The sequence below is a fragment of the Melanotaenia boesemani genome, chromosome 3, assembly GCF_017639745.1.
Source record: "Melanotaenia boesemani isolate fMelBoe1 chromosome 3, fMelBoe1.pri, whole genome shotgun sequence".
Lineage (NCBI taxonomy): Eukaryota > Metazoa > Chordata > Actinopteri > Atheriniformes > Melanotaeniidae > Melanotaenia > Melanotaenia boesemani.
The window spans coordinates 39,022,278-39,039,897 of NC_055684.1; the positions used below are offsets into that span (position 1 = coordinate 39,022,278).

A 17,620-nucleotide genomic window follows, 5' to 3' on the forward strand; every position below is an offset into this window, starting at 1 on the left:
TCAAGCATCTAATTGACAGATGAGCTGCAAACTGATCTGGGCATCAACTCAAATCAATAGTTAATCTAATCCAGCTGCATTCTCTGGTGCAGAAACCTACTTTGTGCTGTGATATTCTCTAGCATTGTGTCTGTGTTGACGGCTCGTGAAAGTGAGTGAGTGTGTGAGTGAGAGAGGCAGAGTATGAATCAAATTGCTGCTCATCTAATCTCTGAAAGTGACGGAGTTCCATCATGCTCAGGGGGGAGGGTTTTGCATGCGGACTAGTCCACCTAGTGCTTTCTTCGCAGACGCCTGCATGATAATCCCAATCTGAGGCCATTAGTGCACCGAGCAGGGGGTTCACTAGAGAGAGAGAGAGAGACGGAGGGAGGGAGGGAGTGCTTGGACAGAGACGCACACATATGGAAAAGAATGAGAGAGAGGGAGAGCTTTTAAAGGATTTAGCAGCGATTTGTAGAATCTCACTGCTGTAATGTTGCACTTCTCTCTGCTTCTGGCTGGAAACCATCCTCCAAAGCCTCGAAAGTCTTTTCCTTCATTTTGTCTTTAGAAGTCACAGCAGTTTCTTTTCCAGAGCTTTGTTGTTCTGGGGTGTTTTGATTATTTTTGATGGTGCACAGAAGACATCCTGAGATGAAAGAGGATTTATTGACTGTAGATAAATCATAATATTTTGGACCATGGTTGGAGGCCTGTCTGCAGGGGTTCATGTGATGGGTGAAATCAAGATTGGTCCATGAAGAATGGGCAGGTAAGATGAGTATATACTTCTCCCAGGCTGCATGTGGTGGTTTTCTCAAAGGGAAAAAGTCTGCAACAGTTGTACGAGATATGTAGTCCACATTTTAACTCTTATTGATTTCAAGTCTTTTCAACAAATTCCATTTTTTTAAACTGGCAAAGTTTAAAAAAATATTAATGTCAGTTTGAGTAAGAATGTCCATGTTGATAATCTTAAAATATTTGATCATACAGACTTGATATTTCTTAAAAAAAAAAAAAAAAAAATCTATTTTACAGTAAAAGAATTGTGTCTGGAAAAATACTGAGCATCTTACAGATTTAAGAAAAGTGATTAAAAACAGGGACAAGCTTGATATGTTGCTGTGGATCTCCCTGGTGATCCTCCTGCAGATATAATTAACCTGCTCCAGCTCCGGAGCATGAGATGCTGTGACAGTTTACGTGATGTTCTTTGTTTTGCAAAATTTATGGTGGTTTCCATCATCGGCTCTCAGCTCCTGGTGATAAAAGCTTCCAGCATTCGCCCTGTACCATCCTGCAGGCTGTCTAACATCTCTTCAACCTCAGCTTTTTTCTTTTGGTGTGTGTATATGTGTGTATGTCGGCCGGTATTTAGCACCTTTTCCTTCATTTTCTCACTTCAGATTTAGAGCACAGAACAGATGTTAGATGGTAGATGCTGTTTGTGACCAGAGCAGGTAAGTTAGCGGGAGCAGCATCAGTTTCATGGGCCACTTGGCAGCTCTGTGCTTCTTCTTGCGATGTTTTGTTGTGCAACCAGAACATTTAAATATGTATGAATTTTAGAGAAATATTCATAGAATAATCTGTTTCCAAGATGTGCACAATTTTTGATTTGATGTCATCACTAGTTCAAGTTTTCCACATTTCATGAACAGAGCACATTCGACAGTTTTGCTGATTTATCAAATACATGAAACACTGAAACCTTGCTCGTCAGTGTTGGGAGTCTTCCCTTAGGGCTTGTTTTAAGCATCACCACAGACTCAGATTGTCTTGGGAATTATCTCCAAGTCTCTCCAAAGGTGCTCTACTGGGTTCTTTATTTTTCTATTCCGATTAGTAAGAGGAAAACATCCCCACATGATGATGCTGCTGCCACCGTGTTTGATAGTAGGGATGGTATCATTGATTACTGAGCTGTGTCAGTTTTAGGCCAAATAGTTTATTTAGTGTTTCATTAGATTGGTGGATTCAGCTTCTTATGGTTTAAGAGTCATTCAAGGGTCTTTTTTTTCCAATTCAATGAGGCCATTGTGCATCTTTCATCAAACGTTTGCTTTTTAAAGCTGATCAGCTGTAAAAGCCAGATAGTTGAGTCCTGATGGTCTTCCTCAGAGAAACTCTGGGCCTTATACGTATATGTCCGCTGATTTCCTTTCTGACCCAGGGCCTTAATCAAGCCTTCAAGAGCTGTTGGTGAATTCAAGCTTCTTCTATTTGAGAATTATAGACATTCCTGTCTATTACGTTTATGTGTTGCTGAATTCTTGTGTATCCACCACCGGATCTCCGCCTTGACATGATCCCATCTTGTAGGTCTGGATTTGGTTTGGCTTAGTTTTTATTTAAACACAGACCACAAACTTACAGAGAATGAGTCCAATTTAGCACCGAGGAGCCTGCGTACACCACAGACAGGGATGTAAATGAGATATTTTTCAGTTTTACCAAACAGTGCAAAACCTTTGCATCATCATTTTAGGACAAATCTGAAACTTTACAGATTGTGGAACGTTTGAAAGTGTTTTAAAACTTTTTGTGTGCACTGTAATCATCAAAGATTCATGCTGTATTTAAATATTTAATATTTAAGGACACAGTTTTGTGCATGTGGAAGATTCGCAGAAAACATCAAATTGAAGTGAGGAATTTAACACAGAGCTGCTTTATTTAAGCCTTAAAACTCTTTTAATGAGAATATTGGAAACTAATCTAACAACCTGAAGAGTGGCTCTGAAACACTTTCAGCCTTACTCCTCTCACTAAGACCAAGTCCTGCAAACTAACTAAAATGCAGTAATATGCTGAACTTAAAAGCTATTTTCTGATTGTTCTCAGGTGTCAAAGGTAGAGGGAGGCCTGGTGCTGTCAGTACCGCTGCTGGTCAACATCATGACATCAGAAGCCTGTTCATCACATCCGTTCTGCTTCATCAATATATTATTAAGTTACCAGACATGGCTTCACCTGATTTGGGTTCTGCTGGCGGGTATCAGTCCGGTCTCACAAGCCCAGCAGGGAACCCAGCCTCAGTCCATCAAAATCGAGGGGGACATCACCCTGGGAGGGCTCTTTCCTGTACATTCTCGAGGCCCAGTTGGGGTCCCCTGTGGTGAGATCAAGAGAGAAAAGGGGATCCACCGACTGGAAGCCATGCTGTACGCCTTAGACCAGATCAACAGTGACCCCGACCTGCTGCCGAACATCACTCTCGGAGCTCGGATCCTGGACACCTGCTCCAGAGACACCTATGCCCTGGAGCAGTCGCTCACCTTTGTCCAGGCCCTCATACAGAAGGACAACTCAGATGTGCGCTGCTCAAATGGAGAGCCCCCCATAATTCCCAAACCAGAGAGGGTGGTTGGGGTGATCGGGGCGTCTGGGAGCTCGGTGTCCATCATGGTGGCCAACGTGCTCAGACTCTTTGCAGTAAGTTTTCTTTTGCTACATCTCTTGGGTAACCAGGGAAAGGACAGAATATCTGGACTGATTCTCTTCTCAGAAAGTGAACTGATGCTGGTGGAAGAAATCAACTGTCCGCACACAAGGGAATAGAGATGCTCCTGAGCCACAGCACTGGTTCAGTTTGAGGGCTGGTCCCAGGATTAGTGTGGCGGGTTACAAACATTTGTCACTCCAAATGAATGTTTTGACCAAACTCTTTTTCCTCAACATAATTACAAGTGTTCCAGTAAGTTAGTGGTTTAGACCCGTCTCTCCGGTTTACCTTTCTCTACCAGCAAACGCAAAGTAAAGAAAATCTTTCATTAAAAATATGTTGGGTTAAAACATTGCTTCGTTTTGTGTGACAGGCTGAGAAGCGATGCTTTTAATCCTCGAGGCACCTTCAAGGGCCAGATGTGTACTTTCTCAATATCTGCTTCAGTTTAAAGGCTAATTTTAGGAAACTTTATCAGAACTTTTCTTTTCTTATTATGTTTAAAATTCCATGATCCCCTTTATTGAATTTTGTGTAAAATAGGATACAAACATAATGCAGACACTCTTTACCTCAGGACCAGTTTGGTCCCATTGACTTCCATCAGAAACGCAAATATTTCTGATACACTATTATCCGCATGAATTATAATACATATTTTGTGTTTTTCTCATTACAAAAAATTAAAAGTCACCTAAAATATAATTTTTTTAAAACTATATTTAAAACTAAATATTTATATTAGATTCTTACATCTTTGATTAGGTCTGAAGTTTTTGAAAAGAACTGATGTGTAAAGAGGTAAAAAGACATTTTACATTATAACATCATGTTACAACATTTTTATGAGAGGTGCATTTTGGTGCTTAATGGTAAAAAGTGTCATTTTTTTAAAGGGGCCTCAAGGGTAAACAAAGTCTTTTAAGGTACTAGCTGTATAATACATTTTTATTGAAGCAGAGACCAGGATTTCTTGATAAGCAGGGCTCACTCTAAAAGTTGATTAATTGCTCTGGGTAGCTGAAGATGTGCCCACGCCTGTTTTTTCACCTCACTTCTGGTTCAAAAACACGTGCATATTTAGCTCTTTTTTTATTTGAGCATTACCTTGCACATTAATACCATTCATCTCTCACATTTGTCTATTTTTGCACAGAAAAATGGGCACAGGGAAGTTTAAAAATCTCTTTATGGTGCACAATTACCAAATTCAGCCTGACACGATAACAGTGTAACAAGGTGTGTAATCTGATTGTGTATTGCTGGCTGAACTATTTTACGAAGCTCTGGATTAACTGTCATCAGTGTCCTCTGTGGGCTAATCCATGTTATGTGTTCTGTGTTTAATTTTTAGTTTTTTTTTCAGATGGCCAACCTTTAAAATGGATTTGATATTACACTGATTACACACACGCTATCAAGTAATAATGAGTCACTGAATCTGTGCACATCCCACACACCTAGAAATGTTTAAGTCCTGAAGTGAAACCAGAAACCATTTTTATTTTCATGCTGCTACTTGTTGCAGCATTCCTGATCCCAAAGCCAAGGAGAGGCAGCTTGTATACAAGGCAGATGTTAACTACAGAATTATAGATCCCAACCTCCACTAAGCCCCTCTCAGCAGCTCTGGACCCTGGGCTGAAAATAGAGCATCAGGGTAGCAGGATGACGCTGCTTCTGGGATAACAGAAACTTGTGACCTGGGCAGGGCAGATTTAGCTAAATAGTGTGTTTCCTCCCAGCATCCATATGTGCCGCTCTCTGAACTGTGGATGCTTCTAGACTGATCATTGCTATAGATTGAACATCAGCTCTTAACCAGAGGGAGTGGTGTTGTTATTATAAAGAGGCTAAATATATCTGTTATTTTATTTATAGGTAAGCACTGTAAACCCAGGTAAAAGTCATTTTAGACACTTTCTATTCTAATCCTAAATCTAATCCCACAATTGAACTAATCCTAAAAAACACATGCATCTTTTTTTGTTTGCATAAAGCTCTCAGAAAGCCTCCAAATACTTGTGGAATTATTTGATGATTTAAGGTCATGACTGACAGATCAATGAAATATTTGGCTTTGCTTTTTGTCCCTCGTCAGCGTAGCCGCAATATCATGGAGAGCTGGGCTCACTCAGTAAATACAAAAAACAAATCGAAAATCCCCTTTGGGTCTTGGAAACTACATCCGACATTCTATTCTGGTTTAGATGAAATGAATAGGCTTTTAAATAGTAAAAAAAGCACTAAGTGGATGAACTGAGGCTGAAAATAATCAGCAGGTGTGACCCATTCCCCAGTAACACCAGTCTACTGTATCTAATTACAGAAAATCTTTTCCCTTAACAACTCAAGATTGGTGTAGCGTAATGAGTCAAAGAATAATCCATTATTTAATATTTAACAAGCCTACTAGAACCTTCTATTCCTCCAGTCAGTCACTGTGGATTTTAACACATGCAACCATGTCTGCTGCAGGCTCTTTATCTTCTGAAAGCAGAGGTTTTTTGGCTTTAAGTCAGATTGTTAAAGTCTAGATTACAAAAGCATGTTTATGTTACAGACACAGCCAATTGATTTTAGCAAGTGAATGGGAACAGATGCCTCCGTGGGATTAATTTGCAGAGGATTATGTGTTGTCTTGTTCATTACAAATTTGTGTGCAAACATCTGAACCCACTCCGACTGCGAGAAAGACTCCTATAGACGCTTGTGTCACTTCATGGACTGACCACTCTCACACGATGGGAGAAGACTTCCAGTTTGGCGGAAATCTATCCGAGGATGTGGTCTGGAATATGGAGGCTGTGCAGGAAAATTCAGGATGACGGGGTTAAAACAGAGCAGCAATTTAAAGCTGTGTGTCGCAATCAGAATTAAATATATTGTATGGCTTACAGCTGAGAAATGCTAACCTTTTTCTAGTCTCTTGATCTGTCTCTGCCGCTGTGCTTAACATAATTTGCCTAAAACCCCTATAATCCATCCAGATAATCTGTGAAATGGTTCTCGCTCCTCTCTCCTTCTCCCTTCACTACCCCTTGTGTCTACCTTTCTCTCTTCGTCCCCACCAGAGAGCCCGATGCTAAGCCACGCTGGGGCACCAGCATTAGCAGGTTCAGGGTTGACACTGTGTCATTAAAGAAGTAGCACACTCGTAAATTAATCTCCTCTGCATTTTTACCCCCTAAACAAATGCTTTTACAGATGGAGATTGCTCCATTTTTCATTTCACTGTGCCGTTGGATGTATCCTCGGCACTGTTTCAGTTCAAGAGTTGAACACAATCCAAGTTTGAGAGTTTAATGCACAAGACAGCATAAATGCAGAAAGTCTCCATTTAGACTGTTAATGGTTTGTCTGAGTAAGTAGTGCATCATCCTCTGACATGGTTCATTGCCTCCTCCTGTCATCCCTTTTACCTTTTGATTTTCATATTGGCTTAATAATCAGAGCTGCTCATGTTTTCCACTTGACCCGACCCTTTCGTCACCACTGACCCATCCGCATGTCTCAGATCCCCCAGATCAGCTATGCCTCCACTGCCCCAGAGCTGAGCGACAAGAGCCGCTACGAGTTCTTCTCCCGCGTGGTGCCTCCTGACTCCTACCAGGCCCAGGCCATGGTGGACATAGTCAAAGCCATGGGTTGGAACTACGTCTCCACGCTGGCCTCTGAGGGCAACTATGGAGAGAGTGGTGTGGATGCCTTCCTACAGATATCCAGAGAAGCAGGTTGGATCTCTGGCTGTATGAATGTAAATTTGTTGTTGCGACAATGAGGGATTACTCATCAAGCTGTACTGTTCTCGCTCATTAAAAGACTAAAATAGCAAAGAGCAATCCTTTAATACTCAAAGACTAATGAGGCAAGCCATCATATAGGTTTAAAAGCACAAACACTGACTAGAATTTAGATTTAATATTATCAAACCTCATCAATGGTTGACAATGCTGGACAGAACATTGTGACACGAGCATTATACCATCATAGCCAGTCCTCTACTTTCAGATTGAAACAGCTCACCATCTTTTAGATGATAATAAATTCTGTGCAAACATTTATCATCTCAAGTTAATCAATCCAAGGACTTTTCACTGGAAAGTCACCGTGAGGTTTACATTTGTAAATAGTTATAATTAAAAGGGGTTTATGGTTAAAAAAAAAGCTGCCTCAGCAGTACTGTGTTTAAATCTGCTCATGTTGGGCCAAATTAAGAACTAAAACATTGTACTTACAGAACAATAGCATGTTAGCATTGCCATTGTGAGCATGTTAGCATGAGTCTCAAAGCTCCTCCTGTGACTATTTTCTCTTTGTCTTGAATTTTTAATTCACATTTCACAGTCTAAAATCTTGTTATGCCCAGTTTAACAGCCATGCTTTTCACTCTGAGACTGCAGATGGGCACATTACATAAAATACTGATGACGTGCAGCTACAGTGAAAGTTTACCACCTACATTATCACAGCTAGCTAATTAGCATTCTGAAATTTAGTTAATTAAGCTGATTATCCTAAAGAGGAACATGCTTCTACTATCAATATATATAATAATGTAATAGAGAAGGATTTTGTCCTTGTTTTAAACAGTTTTTTTCAGTATTCTTATGCAGTGGTGGATGATAATTGAGATGTATATTACTACCAGTATATGATATGTTTCACACAGGAGGACTGTGTATTGCACAGTCCATAAGGATCCCCAGAGAGCCCAGACCTGGAGAGTTTGACAAAGTAATCAAGAGACTGATGGAGACTTCTAATGCTCGTGGAGTCATCATCTTTGCCAACGAGGACGATATAAAGTGAGTCAAACTCTGCTGCATGACATGTTATTAAAAAATAGCATGATGACGAAACAAGGAATCTGTTTTATATTTCATAGTCTTGTAGACGGACCGTGATCAGTTTATGTGTCTCGTTTCAGACGGGTGTTGCAGGCTGCAAAAAAGGCCAACCTGACAGGGCACTTCCTATTTGTTGGATCTGACAGTTGGGGGGCCAAAAACTCCCCCATTGAAGACCAGGAAGACGTAGCTGAAGGTGCTGTCACCATCCTCCCCAAAAGAGCCTCTATTGATGGTAAGACAGTATATTAAATCTGATTATTACATCTAGGTATGCTGGATGCAAAATTAATGCCTTTAAAAGCATGTTGCATCTGACAGTGATAGACAAGTCCAATAACAACCCAGTTATAAAGGAATGATTAGTATTTCTGATAAACCTCTGATCAAATAAACTAAGTGATCATCATATTTTCTTCTGTCATTTTTTTTCTTCCAATTTGAGCACATTGCTACTCCAAGATGTCAAACACTGGTGTTTTAACAGATAAGCATCATCATTTTATCATATTTTTAGCATAAAATTAATGTTAAATGTTTATTTAGGGTTCGACCAGTACTTCACTTCGAGGTCTCTAGAAAACAACAGAAGAAATATGTGGTTTGCAGAGTTTTGGGAGGATGACTTCAAGTGCAAACTGACTCGGCCTGGCATTAAATATGAACCTGGTAGAAGAAAATGTACAGGTGAGGGAGCTTCACTGTAGCCTGCAGGGAAGTCATTCAACATCCAAATTTAAAATTTCCTTTCTCTGTGGTGTTTTCTGAGTTTGTTCATCCTCATCGGCTTGTGTGACATTTTTCCTGTTTGCCAGGTGATGAGAGAATCAGTCGAGACTCTCAGTATGAGCAGGAGGGCAAGGTGCAGTTTGTGATTGATGCTGTGTACGCCATGGCCCATGCCTTGCACAGCATGCACATAGACCTCTGTCCCGGTTCCATGGGAGTCTGTGAGAAAATGGACCCTGTGGAAGGTCGGATGCTCCTCAAGTACATTCACTCTGTAAACTTCAATGGTGAGATTTAAACTGGCAATCTTGCTTTCCGTCACCTTTCTCATGTAAAGCATGATGATGTAGATAAAAGAGGGGACTTTTAGAGTGTTTTCTTGTCGGTACAGATGTAGGGAGGGCAGCTTAAAGAAGTAAGATTTAAGATCTTCCTGGTAATGTACCAAACTAGAGAAAACAGCACATTGTCTCCCTAGGGCTGCTTCCTCGTTCTTCTCTATAAAGAAAGTTCCTGCTTTTCAACCTCGTCTTTCATAAAAAGGCACCGTTTGGAAAAAGAAAAAAAACGTGTTTTATGAAAGCATCCTATTTACTGCTCTCCTCTTGCTGGATGACCTTGGCTTGTATGGAAGATTTTCTGATTGAGCGCCTGCAGGGACCTGAGAGGCACATTCAATCACGTTAGGGCAGCAGAGCAGAGTGCACTGAAACACTGTAGGAGAGCCTTCACTAAAGAGCATCCTGCACTCAGCTTTCACATGATTGCACAAGAGTGAAGTAAGCAATACAAGTTGCAGTCAACAGTGTAGGGTGTTCTCTCACCAGCTAAGATGACTGAATCCCCATCTTCTCTGTCTCACTTTTCGTTGGGTGTAAGCTGTTCAAATACTGTCTCCATTAAACAGGAAGCGCAGGAACTGGAGTGATGTTTAACGAGAATGGAGATGCTCCTGGCCGGTACGACATCTTCCAGTACCAAATGTCCAATGTCAGCAACCCCGGCTACAGGGTCATTGGTCAATGGACAAACCACCTGCGACTTAATGTAAATATCTGCACAACTTAAACGTGATGAAAATGACTATCAATATAAAAATCACATATTTCTCTCCTTGGGCACGTTTTTCTTGGGAGAAAGCTCCTCTTAATCTGTGTAGATAATACATCCTCTTAAGGCCTTTCCAGTAGTTCACTTAATCCTCATTAGTTAGACAACTGACAAAATAGTGCTGACACATTTAGAGTCTAGAAAAACTAGAACCAGTTCACTTAATAAAATTATCTCTACCTTTGACGCAGAGTTTAAAGTTGCTGCTGGTGAATCATGTTCTCTATAAATTTTCCTCTACAAAATCTGTACAAGCTCCATCTCCAGTCTTTCTGCTAAGGTTTCCCTTTTATTGCAAGTTATTTGTTAGCATCCAGCTAACTTACCCTTCCGCTGAAGACCCATTTCTGCTCAATTACATGCGTAAATAGTGGAGTAGTTTCAAACATCATCCTCATACATTCCTGCGCTTTTTGTGTTGCCATGGTTGTTAAATCAATTCCTCCACTAGGGGGCAGTGCTGAGTTCAGAGTTCCCTCTCGCGACACCGTTTAGCAGCGGTAATGTGTTGCTATAAAGTTGTTTCCAAACATCCAACACAACCTAAACCTTCAAATATAGTCTTTATTCAAAAGCTCATGCAATTTCTACAGTTGTCCTTGTCTTCATTCTTCTTCTGCTTTTTTGTGCTCTTCCTGGTCCTCTTCTTCTTCTCTGGTTTGTTCTTTTTCCTAGTAGCATGTCAGCTATTCTGCTCAGCACTGCCCCCGCGATTTCCGGTGGTATTTCTCCGTCTTCTGTGTCAAATGACAGATAGCTGAGCTCCCTGAAAACAGACCAAATTATGCGCACAACCGAGGCAGAAGACGGACAAAACTGTCTGTCCGTCTGCGTATCCGTCTTCTGCATCGAGCATAAATGGGCCTTGAGGCTGAAAGGAGTAAACAACTAACTTAGCTACTGTAGATCATTAACATGCTATATCTCAAAAATGTAAAAATATTGTGATTTTTTTATGGTGGGTCTCTTCTGAGGCTATTACTTGTACAGGTGTAACGTTCAAGAGTTTGCAGGTTTTGCTTAAGATCTTTTCTCCCCTCCAGTCTTTGTGCTAAGCTAACCAATCGTTTTAGTAAAGTTGATAGCAGCATAATTCTTTCCATTTGTATCTTACAGAAATGTTGCATTATTCCTTATAAATTTACTATTGTGCCATTTTCTTTCTTTTATCAGAGTGGTTTTGTTAACTTGTGATTGAATGGTAAGCTAATGGGTGTTTGAACACCTGTTCCAGGTCGAGGAGATGCAGTGGTCAGGAGGTGACAATAAGATCCCAGAGTCAGTGTGCAGTTTCCCCTGTGAGCCTGGTGAAAGGAAAAAGATGGTGAAAGGCGTTCCCTGCTGCTGGCACTGTGAGCTTTGTGATGGCTACCAGTACCAGCTGGATGAATTCACCTGTGATATGTGTCCTTTCGACATGAGACCCTTCAAGAACCGAACGGGCTGTCGGCCCACACCCATCATCAAGCTGGAATGGAGCTCTCCTTGGGCAATCATCCCTGTCTTCCTGGCAATCCTGGGCATCCTGGCCACCACCGGAGTCATTGCCACATTCATCCGATTCAACGACACACCCATTGTTCGGGCTTCTGGCAGAGAGCTCAGCTATGTCTTGTTGACAGGCATCTTCCTCATCTACCTCATCACCTTCCTCATGATTGCAGAGCCCAGTGTGGCTGTGTGCGCCTTCCGCAGGCTGCTGCTGGGGCTGGGCATGTGCATCAGCTATGCTGCCATGCTCACCAAGACTAACCGGATCTACCGCATCTTTGAACAGGGCAAGAAGTCAGTCACACCTCCCAAGTTTATCAGCCCCACCTCACAGCTGATCATCACCTTCATACTCATCTCGGTGCAGGTAAGCCTGTGAATAAATCACATATAAAGACATCAGTTCATCTTTTGTAGAGGCCTAAAGCTCCCTCCTCTTCAGGTACTTGGGGTGTTCATCTGGTTTGCTGTGGAGCCCCCTCACACCAACATCGACTACGAGGAGCAGAAGCCTCCAAATCCTGAGTTCGCCAGAGGAATCCTCAAGTGTGACATGTCCGACCTGTCCCTAATATTGTGTCTGAGCTACAGTATCGTGTTGATGATCACATGTACGGTGTATGCAATCAAGAGCAGAGGAGTTCCCGAGACCTTCAACGAGGCCAAGCCAATCGGCTTCACCATGTACACCACCTGTATCATCTGGCTGGCCTTTGTGCCCATCTTCTTTGGCACGGCGCAGTCTACGGAGAAGGTGGGAAATCAAACAGTTGCACAAGCTTTACTGGTCACCAGAGCCGGCCCTAGCCACTTTGGGACCAAGGCAGTCAACAGATTGGGCCAATTTAAATACTCATTATTTAAATAAACTTTTATTCTCAATATTCATTTTGTTGTTAGAAGACATATTTGCTCATTTCGAGCCTCTCTGGTGGAAGATTATCTGCTTTTTTGGCCTGTTTCGATATACAGGTCAAATTAATTCAAGATTCAAAGTGTTTATTGTCATTTGCACAGTATGGAAACAAGTTTCCCTGAACAATGAAATTCTTACTTTGAGTCCACACTGAATGCCATAAAAGATTATAAAATGAAAATTAAAAAACAACAAAAAAAACTTTATAAGACAAGATAAACACTGCACGACACCTGTGCAGTGCAGTATACGCACACACACACAAAAAACACACACACAAAGATGAAACAGTCGGCATTCGAGAGCGACACGAGCAGACACGAGCAGACACGTTCGCCACGGCAGGCGCCATGTTTTGATTTGGTTTTGCAAGACATTTAAACCAACAGCAGCTGTTGGTAGCTTTTTACAGATGTGTAAAACATTTTATGTAAATAATGTAATGGCGTCTAAAACTACTATTTTTTACTGGTTTTATTGAACGGTAAAAACATTTACAGCAAAAGCCACATTCATGCAGATGCACATACTCAAGCAGCAGCTCTGTGTGCACACATGAACACGTGACCACCACACATTCACTTTGACATGTGAACTTGGGTCGACCCGTTGATCTTCTCTCTAAAGCTTGACAACTTGCGATGTGTCATGCACACAAGATGCAGCTCCGAGAGTCGATGCTATATAGTGAATCAGAAGAGTCGGGTCCCAGTTTTTTCCTTTCACTGCTTCGCTGTCACACAGTTCAGTAGTGATGTGTCATTTATGAACAAGCCAGCTCTAAGAGCCGATTCTTTCTAGTGAATCAGAAGAACTGATTCCTGTCTAAGTGAGCCAAATCTTTAGAAGGGGCGGTACTTTATTTCAGTGGGTGCACCATGCGGTCAGTGCCATCTGAGGAAAGACAAGGATCATAGCACTATGTAAAGAAGGAAGGGTAGTGGTTCAGACCAGGTCCACAGAGAGAGCTGCAAGCCAGATTTAAATTACAAGTGTGTCAGAAAGAAAGTGGAGAAATTAGTGAATTGAAAGTCTCATAATGTTCAGACTTCGGCCTTTATTTACTTTATTTGCTTGGTGTGATCTGTGTTCAGTTATTTCTTTAAAGGTTTGATTTAAATATTAAACAACTACATTTTGTAAAGAAAAAATGCACAAGAATAAAGGCCAATTGATGTGTAAGCGCCGTGTTACGGCTGCGCTGAGGCTGTTTTAATCAGTGGTTTGGTTGCCACCGTAGACGCCGCAGTGCGTGTTAAAAGCGTCCCGGAGCAGCTTGTCGTGACTCTCCACTAAACATGAGTGCCGTGTCTATTTTTGACGGAACGCGCATCCAGAACGCGTCAAGCTCAGCAGTTCAGATAGGGCCACACATGAAATCAGACACTGGAGCTGTGTAAAAGCTTTTGGTAATTTTCAAAATAAAAGCCTCTGTGCAGATGTGCGCTGCTGAACTACGTAAACATTACAATTGGTCAGGGTGTCTAGTGTGGTTTTTGTTTTCTATTGTGGACAACGAGACGTTATTCTGGGAGGTGGAGAATTGCAAGATTCTCCAATTCTCCTATGATTTTGTGATCTCGTGGATCCAGCTGCACTCTCGGGTGTTTTGCACCCGACATGCTCCCAGTGTGGATTGACCCGCCACGGAGGTCAGAACGAAACCGCAGCACCGTCGGAACGCGACGCATACGCGCCTGGTGGAAAGGCTTTTGAAAAAAAGAAATTAATTAAAAGTTGACGACTTTTCTAAAGGAAGCGAATCAAAAGAGATGAATCTTTGAAAGAGCTGAACTTCTCATCACTCTTTACAGCTGCTTGAAAAAAGCTAAAGGCTAAAAGTAAATAAAGTTTCCATTTTGAGTTACTATAGTAAAACAGTTTTATGTTAAATTCCTTGTTCAAATGGCTTTTCATAGGATTCCACAGACTTTATTACAATAGATTACCTTGAATTTCACAGAGTAGAACACTGATTTAACGTTAAATCAGTTATACACATTTTAAAACACATTTTTGTAAAGGATACTGCTGCAAAATAAGAACAATAAATAACAATAAAACATCTAAGACAGTAAAAACAACACAAATAAAACCACTAAAAAAGAAGGTATGTGCAAGATATGTTCATGAATTTCTATTTTTATTATCTACTTTGCAGATTATAAAGAAAAATGTGAAAATATTACAAAAAGGAGAGATGCTCCATCTTCTGTCTCATAATAAAAACTTCACAAATCAGAGACGAATCAGTATTTTTCAGCTGAAGTGAAACATATTCATAAAGAAATCTGAAAATGCATCAAGATTTCTATCATTTCTTTAATGATAAATGATCCAGGGACATTTATGTATCCCTGTCCAGTTTGCAGGAGAGAATTAAAAAGCGAGACGAATCAAATGATGCAACAGACAATAAAAAGCGCTAACAGAGAGACAGAAAAAGGAACCCCGCAGATGGTAAAAGTGAGATCTGTCATATCATTTTTGCTCCTGCTGCACTCGCCTGACATCCTGTTTCCACTGTACTGAGACGTTCATGTAGCTCGTGGGCTACTTTCAGCTGTCACAAAGTACGAGACTGCTGGGGTGGGTTGGGGGATATCTGGAAAATACAGATAGGCTTTGACTAATAGAGAGTTGCATTATGACTCAGTCAGGCTGAAACAATTAAAGCCTGAGGTGCTTTTAAAGTCTTTTAACCTCTGAATGGAAATGAAGTGAATTAAGAAAAGGCAGGGAGGGAAAAGAATGAGGTCAGATGAGCTGAGGGGCGAAAGGAGCCCCTCGCAGACCATTTTGACTATCCCATTCAATTAATCATCACTTAGGAATTCAGCTAAAAATAGACGGGAACTTTTGTGTGACTCGTGGACATGGTGGCTGTTTTCCTCCCATCATGTGCAGAGCCATGTGTGGGAAGAGGTGGTCTACCTGTCCGCCCAGAATTACTGCATAAGGAAGCAGCTTCATCTTTCTGCGTGCTCACATACAGTCCACTTCACCCCCAAAGCATTATGGCTTCATTCAGAAATGAGAAAAGCTTGTTAAAAGACTGCGGATAGTCGTGCATACAGCTTCGTGACGTATTTATAGCATAAATCTTATCTATTTATGGTACATGGTATGTTTATATGTTCTATACAGTTAAACAATGTGGTCACAGTTTATTGGAGGTGGATTTTTGAAGAGATTTAGTCAGATTATTATTGGATTTTGCAATAAAAGAAAGAGCAGTGAGCAGGAGATGTGGTCAAAACCCATAAATAGAAGCTTCTTTCCTGACTACATAAACCAGGGTATAAATCATTCATCGGGGGAAAAACACTGCCTTCTGCGCTTTCACATGAAAAGTGTGACAGCCTGTTTTCCTCCACCTTCATCATTGATCTGCACCTACGTGTGGATGATGGGAATGTGCAGGGATTAACTGCTGATTCAGAGCAGGGATTTCTTTCTGACCTTCTGTGTCTGTTGCAGATGTTCATCCAAACCACCACTCTGACGGTGTCCATGAGCCTGAGCGCCACCGTATCCTTGGGCATGCTCTACATCCCCAAGGTTTATGTCATCATCTTCCACCCGGAGCAGAACGTCCAGAAGAGGAAGCGCAGCTTCAAAGCCGTGGCGCAGGCGGCCACCGTGTCCACGCACCTGTCCCAGAAATCCAACGACAAACAGAACGGGGAGTCCAAGATGGAGCCCGACAGGTCCCAGTGACACGAAGCAAAACGAGCCAGAAATCGGCACTTAGGTCGTTTCTTACTGGACTGTTTGCTTCTAAACTTTAATTATGGACTGAAACACCAGCAACGATGAGGTTTCTTCTCACACTTTAGATAATTCTACTCAGCCCGGAATGAAGCACAAAGGAATGAGAACTTTGTAGCGCACATACACACATGAACTATGAGGATAACGAGCCATGTTGACTTCAAACTGAGCTTTTTTCTTTTTGTAACATCCACATAAACACCCCAATTGACAAAAAAGGTATTGTTAGTGTTAACTCTCCTTATAAAACCTGTTAAACTCAAACGGAAACCCTTGCCCTGGAGGAAAATGTTCATGTATGTGGAATCCTTTGGGGCTGATAAAGCAGAACCATTTACTGGCTCCACGTGCACTGCATGGATTGTGTGTTAAATGTGTACACGAATGTTATGAAATATTGTTTTTAAAGGTGTTGCGACAGTTTCTCATTGCACTGACAGGAAGTAGCTTTTTAAATGCACCGTGTAAGAGCCATGGGAGGTTAATATTACAGATCTATAATCGGTCAATGATCCATCACTGACGCAGCACAATATTTAGTTTTAATCAGTGTTGTGACATAAGCTGGATTTAATTGTTGAAATCTGAATTTAATGGATGCAAACAGGATACGTGTGATTGCGAACAGGATGTTTATTCCCTACCTGGTACTTTTCTCCTTGGTGGAAAACAATGTTTGGCATTTCCCCATATTGTTTGTCTGCGTAAAGGTCAGATTTAATGGGAAAATGCCAGGAATAAAGCTTTTATCCTCTTGCACAGGAACCTGAGGTTTAGGTCGTAGGCTGCATCTGATTTGTGCCATAACAAGAAAAGATAATAAATAAATTGTTTAAGAAAACATTAAAAATCGTCGACGTGACGCTGAAGACGTGACTGAATCTGTAACGGTGTCCTCCGTCAGTGTTTTAGTAATGCTGCGCTTTGTTACCCATCTCGAATAGTTTTGACTGGATTTTTGAGGATTTCCTCCTGTACCGATGCAGCGTTTTCATTATAAATGGATTCAGGAGATGTTTAGTCTGCCAGACATACGTCCTCACGACAAAATGCTTTTACTGCCCTCTGCTGGACAGTCCAGCTCACTGACCAGCTTGTAAATAGAAAAGAAGGAATTGCTTGCAGAACGCCACACAAACCTTAGTAAAATAGTTTTTTTATTTCAGTTAGCTCACATCTGGCAAGGCAGACAAACTAAAAATACCTACCTACTGTATATCCCTATGTAGGTTGATAAGGGGATCTGTGACAAATCATTACATAATATGGAGGAAATCTGCTGAAAATTGGTAAATAAATGACGAGAAAGCTCCAGATTAG

At 41.3% G+C, this 17,620-nt stretch overlaps 1 protein-coding gene across 1 annotated transcript; it reads left to right on the forward strand.

The window, feature by feature from the left end:
* Positions 1-453: 453 nt before the first annotated feature.
* On the forward strand, positions 454-17,603 carry grm6b (glutamate receptor, metabotropic 6b). Its single transcript, XM_041981477.1, has 11 exons — positions 454-754; positions 2,830-3,420; positions 6,948-7,164; positions 8,103-8,238; positions 8,361-8,515; positions 8,827-8,967; positions 9,096-9,296; positions 9,917-10,056; positions 11,354-11,977; positions 12,053-12,364; positions 16,007-17,603. Exons 1-11 carry the CDS (start codon positions 740-742, stop codon positions 16,244-16,246), a joined length of 2,772 nt encoding a protein of 923 aa, XP_041837411.1. The 5' UTR covers positions 454-739; the 3' UTR covers positions 16,247-17,603.
* The last annotated feature ends 17 nt before the right edge of the window (positions 17,604-17,620 follow it).

Bases quoted from the DNA above. Each gene is read 5' to 3' on its own strand.
- grm6b (XM_041981477.1), top strand. The intron at 8,968-9,095 runs GTGAGGGAGCTT...CCTGTTTGCCAG, and splicing joins TGGTAGAAGAAAATGTACAG to GTGATGAGAGAATCAGTCGA. The intron at 10,057-11,353 runs GTAAATATCTGC...CACCTGTTCCAG, and splicing joins CAAACCACCTGCGACTTAAT to GTCGAGGAGATGCAGTGGTC.